Source organism: Salminus brasiliensis, chromosome 13, assembly GCF_030463535.1.
Source record: "Salminus brasiliensis chromosome 13, fSalBra1.hap2, whole genome shotgun sequence".
NCBI classification, from domain to species: domain Eukaryota; kingdom Metazoa; phylum Chordata; class Actinopteri; order Characiformes; family Bryconidae; genus Salminus; species Salminus brasiliensis.
In genome coordinates this window covers 27,262,302-27,271,594 of record NC_132890.1, presented here as the reverse complement: position 1 = coordinate 27,271,594, position 9,293 = coordinate 27,262,302, and the positions used below count along the sequence as shown (strand labels likewise).

General features: G+C 41.0%; 1 protein-coding gene across 1 annotated transcript; it reads right to left on the bottom strand.

Annotated features, from left to right (window-relative positions):
- Positions 1–2,108: 2,108 nt before the first annotated feature.
- On the bottom strand, positions 2,109–9,293 carry dhdh.2 (dihydrodiol dehydrogenase, tandem duplicate 2). The gene is made up of 7 exons (XM_072694998.1): positions 9,152–9,293; positions 8,133–8,244; positions 7,628–7,791; positions 6,890–7,142; positions 4,833–4,957; positions 4,081–4,231; positions 2,109–2,286 (listed from the first exon to the last, which is right to left on the bottom strand). The coding sequence occupies exons 1-7, from the start codon at positions 9,239–9,241 to the stop codon at positions 2,177–2,179; spliced, it is 1,005 nt and encodes a 334-aa protein (XP_072551099.1). The 5' UTR covers positions 9,242–9,293; the 3' UTR covers positions 2,109–2,176.

Below are 9,293 nucleotides of genomic sequence, written 5' to 3'. Positions count from 1 at the left end.
AGTTTTCCCTCCCAAACACTAAAACATTCCCAAAAGCCTGGCTCAGTTTCTTAGACATCTCGTACTAAATGAAGCTCGGCCCTCAAAACCATCTCTCTCTCTCTCTCTCTCTCTCTCTCTCTCTCTCTCATACACTCCTGTTACAGAGCATCAGATAAACACTGAGCTGATCAATCCAAAACACCACCCTCAGTAGTGTTGTTACATATTGAAATACATACACGTGTATGACCTATTTACACACATGGACATGGTTAATGAAAAAAAAAAAAAAAACACTTCACTTTGATTTATCAATTTTCCTCCTGCAGCCACATCCAGGGAGGTTGGCTACAGTGGCCCATGGATCTTAAATTTCTGAATAATGTAGTAGTAGTATGTAGTCACAGGAACATCAAGCTGCTTGGAGATGATCTTATAACCTTTACCTTTAACATGATTGTCTATAATTTTCTTTCTAATCTCCTGAGACAACTCTTTCCTTTACTTCCTCTGGTCCATGTTGGGTGTGGTACACACCATGTCACCAAACAGACTACCACAGTGACTACCTGTAGCCCTATATATAGGCCCACTGACTGATTACAAGATTCTAGACACCTGTGGTGCTGATTAATGGACACACCTTGACCTAACATTATTTTCAGGGGTACAATCATTTTTGCTCAGGCCTGTTTAGTGAGTTTACTTTTTAAAATAATTCTGTTGAAGCATGGTCCAAAATCAATGTTGGATTTTCATTTGTTCATTTTTTTTTTATAGATTTTTATTTATTATTACTTCAGATGTAGACACTGAGATGTAGGCTCAGATGTAGCCAGATTCAAGTTATTTCTGTGACCATTGTGGGTTTTTCTTTCATTAACTGAGGGGTACCGACAATTATGTCCACGTGTGTAGCAAACATGTCAGTGAGAAACACTACAAGGGAAATCACATGCAAAAAGGTAACAAAAGACATGTATGTACTGCTAAATGCAGTGAAACAGGTCAGAGGAGCTCATCCACATCAGGTACAACGTTCTCCCTGGCCTAGCAGCAGTAGCAGCAGTAGCAGCAGGGGGTGGGAAATGGGAAACGGATCCATCCCTGGTTTTTATCTGCATGGACATCATTACATGCCTTCCCCCCATTGCCTGAAGTAGTGCTACAGGCTAGTAGGGTCTGCGTTCGTACACTTTCCACCACCAAAAAAGAATTCCTCTCTTGGATTTAGAAATGGGGACTATGGTAGAAGGCACAGCACAACAAAATGTGGGTTGTTGTTGAAGAAGTCTGCAACATGAGTGAGACTAGCTGGTGAACAGGGTGATGCAGTTGTGTTTTGGGTTTAGAGTTTAGCAGTTTAGAGTCATGTTGTTGATACATGAGCGTCCAGTTTTTAGAATTGTGTGCATATTTCCATTTTTTCTGTATGCAATGGGGTAAAGCTGTGACATAACAGGCTGTGGGTTGGGAAGGACCTGTTGGCCCTGTGAAGGATCTCTAATAAGATGCATTATGAATAAAAGGGAGATAAACAGGCATCGAGACTGTGTGGGTAGTTTGCTTAATGGAAGCAAACTGCTCAGCTACATTGTCGAGTTTTTCTGTCAGCTGTATGTGTACAATTGTGTCAGTATCTATATGAGGTAACATCTCTGATTTGAGAAGATTACTAAGAGTGAAACATGTAATTGACCAAATGTAACCAGTTACTACTCACCTTTAACCTGAACACTCTACACCATCCGTAGTTATTTACCTCTTCTATCAGACTGGATGGATTTGCTTTAAAAAAAAAAATTAAATAAATGTGAAAATGTGTTAAACCTGCTTTCAGGGAAATGCTGGTACTCCTATGTTTCCACGCAGAGGCCTTTTGCACTAAGGAAGCACATAAAGTCAATCCAAGTACTGCATAGTTTATTTTCAATGCTGTTGTAAATTATAACTGGACAAAGACAATCACAGTCGTAAATGTAGCTGAAACAATGCGTGACCTTAGATACCCGTCTATACCTACTGATACGATTGCCTTCTGTTCACGATTCCTTAACCTTTGAGCTGCTGTTATGCAATAAAGCAACAGCCAAAATAGTAAAAGTCAAAGAGGACGGAGAGAGAAGTGAGCAAATCCTGGTTTATTGGCTTGAAGTAAACAAGCGGCAAATCACTAAGCACATGATGTAGAGGATCACTGGTGGTCTTGGCTGTACACCACCCCGACTTGTCTCCTAGCTTCGTCCATAATCTCCGCCAGCAGAGCTGAGTCAGCATGGGACATTCTGGAGCTTTCTTTCAGACCTGAAGGAAAGGACATCAATAAGCCATGATGTGGCCATGTGTGACAGTGATTCTTACACAGTCTTATCATGTAGGCTGTGGTTGCAGAGCAACACAATGAACAAACAGCACAAAGGTTTTAATAAGTTGGTAGATCTGCACAGGTTAGGAGTCTGAAAACTGCTGATGTAAAAAGAAGCAACATTTGAGACAACCAAACTGCTGCTTGTTGGCGCTATGGCGTCCACTGTGAAGTGAATTTTATTTATATTATAAAGCCTGGCTATAAATTTAAATGATGAATGTGGTCATGTGTGGACACAAGGGCTAAAAATGTGGATTAGCCAATCAGCTTTGTAAACTGATATTCTAATGATTATGACAGTTCTGGCACTATAATCACTGAAGTAAAATTTGATAGGCTCAAAGTAAAATATATCAATATATTAAATACTTAAATACCCAGTTTCCCAAACGCATCTTAGTATTAAGATCACCTTAACTGGTAGAGGGAGTGTTTAGTGTGATGCTCGCTTGACCATAAGCAATGCCTTTGGCTTTAGAAACAGCTTAGAACATTACAAAAACACTTAGTGGTGCCATCTACTGGTTGCTTTGGTACATGCTGACAAAACTGCTACTTACAGTATACAAATCAGCCATAACATTAGCACCACTGTAAGGTGAAATAAACATTGGCTATCTTTATCTACAGTGGCCTATGTTCAGGGGTGGGCTGCATAAGGCAGTGCGTGAACAGTCAGTTCTTGAAGGTGTTACAAGCAGGACAAAATGGTCAAGCATAAGGACCTGAGCCACTCTAGCAAGAACCAAATTGTGCTAAGCGGCTAGACGACTGGGTCATATATCTCCAAAGCGGAAGGGCAGATCTGGGGTGTGGGTTTTTGCCATGCTATGCAGTGGTCAGTACCTACCAAAAGTGTTCAAAGAAAGGACAATCAGTGAAAAGGGGACAGGGTCATGGACATCTAAGGCTCATTTATTCGATGCGTGGAGGCCCCACCTCACAACTTACAGGACTTGCTGGAAGGATCTGCTGCAAACATCTTGGTGCCAGATACCTTCAGAATGCCTTTAGAGGCCTTGTGAAGTCCATGCCTCGAATGGTCAGATTTGTTGTGTCAGCACAAGAGGGCCGTACTAAATAGTTGACAGGTGGTACTAATGTTATGGCTGATCAGTGTAGATCCAGACCTCTCCTAGGATTACTCAACTCAAAAGGTGGAAGAACCTGATCTTATATAGCTCCTAAACTCTGGAATAGTATTATAGTCACTACCATTATTACTTAATATTATATCATACCATATTATTACTAAAATCATTATGTCCAAGTGTTTTCAGACATCCCTTCAAATGAATGAATTCAGCTCTTCAATGTGTTCAGGGGCAAACACCCCATTACTACCCCTTATATAGGAAAAAAAATGTTGGATGAGGAAGTGTCTACAAACCTCTACAAAGCTATTTTCAGGAGTCAGAATCAGCATAAAAGCACAAAAATGTGCAAACTAAGAGAACCCCAGGAGCAGTACTGAGAACCATTGTCTTCAGTGGTTTGGTTCCAGCCGTCACACTTTACTAGGTCGTCATTTCAGTCTAGTGTAGAGTGCAGTGGAATGTAGTGGACAATAGGAAATGCACACAGTAATTATTTGTATACTGAGGAAAGCATGACAGCATGCTGTCCACCTGATGATTTGAGACATGCCTCAGCAGTTTCCTAATAACATTCATTTGTCTTATACGTCATGTAATAATGGTGTTTGTGTCATATAGTGGTTATATTTTCACCTTTGAGCAGACACTGCCGCACTTCCTCAGCCTCGTATCTCATGCCGGTACTGTTGATGAAGTTTAGAGGTAGGTAAGGCTCAGGTACTGGATATGGCGTCTCTTTATCGTTCACTATCAGTGATGTGGGACACCACATATGAGCCGGGACCTGTTGAACAAGAACACAAACATCTGAGGGTTGTATGTTCAACCAAATAAGCCACTGCCTTATCGGCTTGTAGAAAAGGCTCTTTGGCACCCCCTAAAGGAACTGTGTGTAAGCTACACATGATGTCCCTTCCTCTGGCTGCACTGCTTTTTTTTGCCACTGTTGGAAAAACAACCCTCCTATCTCCAAAATAGCAGCTTCACGAGAAAAGGAAAAGTAATACCTTAGTGTGTAATAAGCCTTGGAGTGTTAAGGAGTTAAGGTGTTTTACAGATATATCATGTGCATGTGATCATGGTATACATAGTAAATCATATAGGTAATAACCTACGATTATTACATTTCTATTTACATTTATAGTAATAAAGAAAATGAACTCATGCCTTCTAAGTAAGTACTGGTACTGGTCTCTCTCTATATATCTATATATATAAATATATATATATTCAAATGTAATCATCATGGTTTGTCAATAGCATTGCACTGTTCATAGCATAACAATAGCAGAGTAGGATTTAAGGTTTAAGGTCTACATGTCCACAACGAGCATCATGATCATCTACAGTCACAGAAAGTCCCACATCATGTCTAGACCCATTACCTTAATAGTTCCTTTAGTCCCATTGATAATGGCATCATTTGGAAGTTCCACAGACACTGTGCACGTGCACACTGCCAATCTGCCCCGTGAGAACTTCATTGTGATCACCATGCTCTCATCCACTCCTGCAACAAACATAAGGATATAATTATAATATAATTATTAGAAATAGAAATCTGCCATATGCAGCGGTGCACAGCTCCAGGTTTCCAGCAAACATGTCTGACCCAACTCAGCAGTTAGTAACCAGGTTTCACAGCTGTGCTAGAGTAGGAAAATAACCAGAATTGGACATCACATAATGAAGGATCACATAATATATACATCGATCAGCCATAACATTAACACCACCTCCTTGTTTCTACACTCATGTAGTCCATCTGTTTTTCTGCATACTTTGTTAACTTTCACCCTGTTCTTCAATGACCAGGACTCCACAGGATCACCACAGAGCAGGTATTAAATTAGAACTAGGGATTATAGCTGTACAGCATACTATACAGTATGAGTGGTCCATATTATGCTTAATGTTAATGACATATTTCAGTCATATAGAAATCATGGACACATCTGAGTCAAGTCAATTCATGATGCATTACTCCTACAGTGTAAAAACACAGCTACTCTGAAAGCAGCTTACAGGTACTCATGGGGAAATGATTTAGAGAGCTCTATAATTAGCAAGACCAAAACAGCCCAAAAAAGAGGGCACAGACAAAATGTGTCTCAACAGGCAGAACTGGCACTTAGCATTAAAGGTGCGATTTTAAGGCAATGCTAAGAGACTGAATGAGGGCAGTGATCAGGGTGTTCTCATTTCAGGTTCTAACAGCTACAAACAGAAGCTACAAATATCCACCAAAACATGAGCAAAAGCCCCTGTGAAGCAAAGCCTGACTGGAGTCATGAGAGTTGTGAGAACAGTTCCTATCAGTAATGAAGGAGAAACTGAGCAACTACAGGTCTAACAGGTCACAGCAACATTGACTGGAGATACTGTATGACTGAGGTGATCGGCTAGGGTTGATTTCTCCACTTTCATGCATCATTTCTTCTTGAATCCTTGGTTACGTGTCCTTTTGCATTAAAGACAAAGCCAATCCCACCAGGTAAGAATCACACCAGTCTCCTGAGACCCAGTCTCTTGAGACGCTGAATTACTGTCTATTCTGTGTTAGCAGTTTAACAGACTTTGAAATATGGGCCACACTGACTGACCTGCAAAATCACTAGACCTCAGTTCTAATTCTCTATCTGGAACATTAGGTGAAATGCTGAAGTAGGCACACAAACTCGAGCTGAAATGTTCACCCAGTTATTGGAAGAGTTGACTAAAAAGGACAGGAATTCTTTTAAGAGATTTACCTGACAGGACTGGGACTCTTATTAAGATACAAATATGGCTAGTGAGCTTTATGTGGAGTGAGGTTAAAATGTTTATCCTGGGCTTGAATTTTGGAGGTTGTTTCTGTAGTCGCTAGCCAGTTGATAGTTAATAGTCAGTTAATAGTCCAGCCCTGTTAACCTTGATCAGACTTTATTTAATCACTAAGTAGATGATCTGACATTTACAGGTCTTGTTCTTCGTAATAGTAAATTTAACAGCACTGAACAAACAGACCATGTCAAAATAAAAGTCACTAACTGCAGTAACACTACTTCTAACTAGCTTCTGTCTTATATATAAACCACAGAGGCTCAAGGTCAACACACAGGATACTGTTGGAGTTGTCTTTACAGAAGAAGGCAAAAGTAATTAATATTAAGTAAATCATTTTAATTAAAGGAGAGCCATCGCTCCAGGGGTGCTGCAGTATGCTGACCATGGTCAGGCTCAGCGGCAAGAGCGCTGGATTACTGAATACATGGTTGCGAGTTCGATACCTGAGAATTAAGAATAGCTTTGCCGTCTCCAGTAAAGGCTCCAGTTTAAAAAAGACAAGGTTTCCTACACAACAACAATGACTGATAACACATATCAGAAGGTCAAATGGATTCATTGACACTGATGAGGCAAGCCAGCTGCATGTTTTGCTGGAATTTCTGCCAGTACCTACCTGTGTCAAGGCAGACTCCAGTAGCCTGGATGCACTCAGGCTTCTCCCCACCGTATACCATGAGGACGAACTGCAGGCAGTAGATGCCGATATCAAGCAGCGCCCCGCCACCCAGCTCCTTCTCCACAGAGCGAGGAGTGTTGAGGAGGGGCACGCCGAAATCTGCTCGCACCATCTTCACCTCCCCTACGGCCTCCTGTGACAGCAGCCGGGAGATCTCCAGAGAGGCAGGAAAGAATCTCGTCCACACGGCCTGGAGAGAACAGGAGAGTGGAAATGAGAATGGTCTGCACTGTTGGTGTGGAGACATGTAAAATGCAAAGCAACTTCAGAAACATTCAGAGTTGAGCGTGACCAACAGAATATAGAGCAATAAGAGCAAACATCTGCTAGCAAATGAATTACTGTCTCAGACGGGTTTGTAGGGTACAGCCTTATCATAACCGTGGTCTTGTAGCTCTTTTACATCTCAGCGTCTGAAATGTACAGTAGTGGCTCAGTGGTTCACAAGTGATCACATAGCCGATGGTTCAATACCTGTGTGCAATCTGCTGCCACTATTGAACCCTTGAGCAAGACACTTTACCCACTGGCTGGCCCTGCACTCTAACCATGGCTTTCTAAACTACGAATTGATATATAGTGTACATAAGTACATAACAACAAAAACAGGTATTTAACTATGATTTAATTAGAAGATATTACATATGAATTATGTAATATAATATCCCTACTTACCTCCATTAAGAAGACATTATTCGTCTTTGCTGTGGCCACCAAGTCCTGCACTTCTTTCAGGTTCATTGCCAGAGGTTTTTCACACAGAATGTTCTTTTTGGCATTCATGAGAAGGACGCCCACCGAAAGATGGTGGGGATGGATGGTTCCCACATACACCACATCTACAAATGAAAGTTCAAAAGTAAAAGCTAGTGGAGTACTTTCCCAAATAAAATACACCAGGGTCCATTCAAACAAGGCCTGATGGTTGGCTGCTTTGTTGAGTTACGAGTCCAAGAGCAGACGTCGTCTTAGAGCCAAACATTGCCTTAACCTGATCATTTCAGGTCCAAAAGATTCTCCACAAATCTGTCCATCCATTGTTTTTAATGAATAGTAACCTACTCTTCTTAAAGCAGCTAACCAGAAGTGGTGTCTACAAACGTTTTTAGACATATTCTATAGGTTACCAGACATTGATTATTATTAAGAGCCCTTTTACTAAAAGGGACGATAACCATACCAATGTTGGGATCTCTGGCCAGTTCCTCATAGCTGCCATACACTGTGGGGATGTTGTGTTTCTGTGCAAATTCTTCAGCTCGCTGCAGGTTCCGTGCCGCCACAGCCACCACCTACAGTTCAACACACATTGGATAACTAATTAACTGTTAATTAGGTGGCTCTCCAGGAGCAGGGATCATTGTATTAGACTAGGTCTTTTTTCTTAAAGCAGACGTATGGGAAGCAGAGTACTTGGAAGCAGCTCCATAGAAGCCTTTTGGGCTCAATCCGGTTACAGCAGCTCGATTTTATTCCACAAAATGGTTTTACAGGCCAGCATACTGACAATATCACAGTGGGTAATATTTTTGCATAATCGTTGCCACACTTTGGTCTGCAGACTAAAGGCAAATTATTTCTGCATACAATTCACAATTCAATTCACATACAATTAATAATTTACAATTATTGTCTTATATAATTAAGTATGATTATTGTTGTAAACAACAACAACAACAATAATATACACAATTAATAACAACGTATTATTATCTAATACCTTTTTAATATTTGATAGTCGATTTATTATTATTATCATTATTATTATTATAATTATTATTATTATATCATGAATGAATAACGCTTGTTTCCTGTTTTCAGTTTTTTTTAACTGTAGTTTCAAAACCGAACCTCTTCAATGCAGTTTGCGCTGAGCGGACGCCACAAAAACTACATTACCCATGATGCCACGAGAACGAGGCTAACAGCTAGAAGTGGGAGAGTTTACTACTAGAGCTAATGTTGCGCCACAAAGTGCACGAACTGCAGAAGTTACAGAAGCTCGACTTCAGTACAGCCCTGACAGTACTGAGGAATTATCACCGAGTGCACATATGAACAACGGCACTGTCTAATCAGGTCACTTTCTGTACATATTTGTAATCGTTGTCACGCGTTGGTCTGCAGACTAAAGCCAGGACCCTTCTGGAGTTTCCGAAATGTGGATGTGGGGATGTATAGGTTCAAGCTCAGATGTACCTGGTGGTCTTCCTCAGGGAGGGTCTTCAGTGCGACCGTGAAGTCATGGCTGATTTTCCCAGCGCTGCAGATCCCCCACCTGATTGCCATGATGGCGACTTTACACACACACACCCACACACACACACCAACTGAAGTGACA

Bases quoted from the DNA above. Each gene is read 5' to 3' on its own strand.
- dhdh.2 (XM_072694998.1), bottom strand. From the start codon at position 9,241: ATGGCAATCAGGTGGGGGATCTGCAGCGCTGGGAAAATCAGCCATGAC. The intron at 8,245-9,151 runs GTACATCTGAGC...GTTGAACTGTAG, and splicing joins TCCCTGAGGAAGACCACCAG to GTGGTGGCTGTGGCGGCACG. The intron at 7,143-7,627 runs GTAAGTAGGGAT...TGTTCTCTCCAG, and splicing joins ATAATGTCTTCTTAATGGAG to GCCGTGTGGACGAGATTCTT.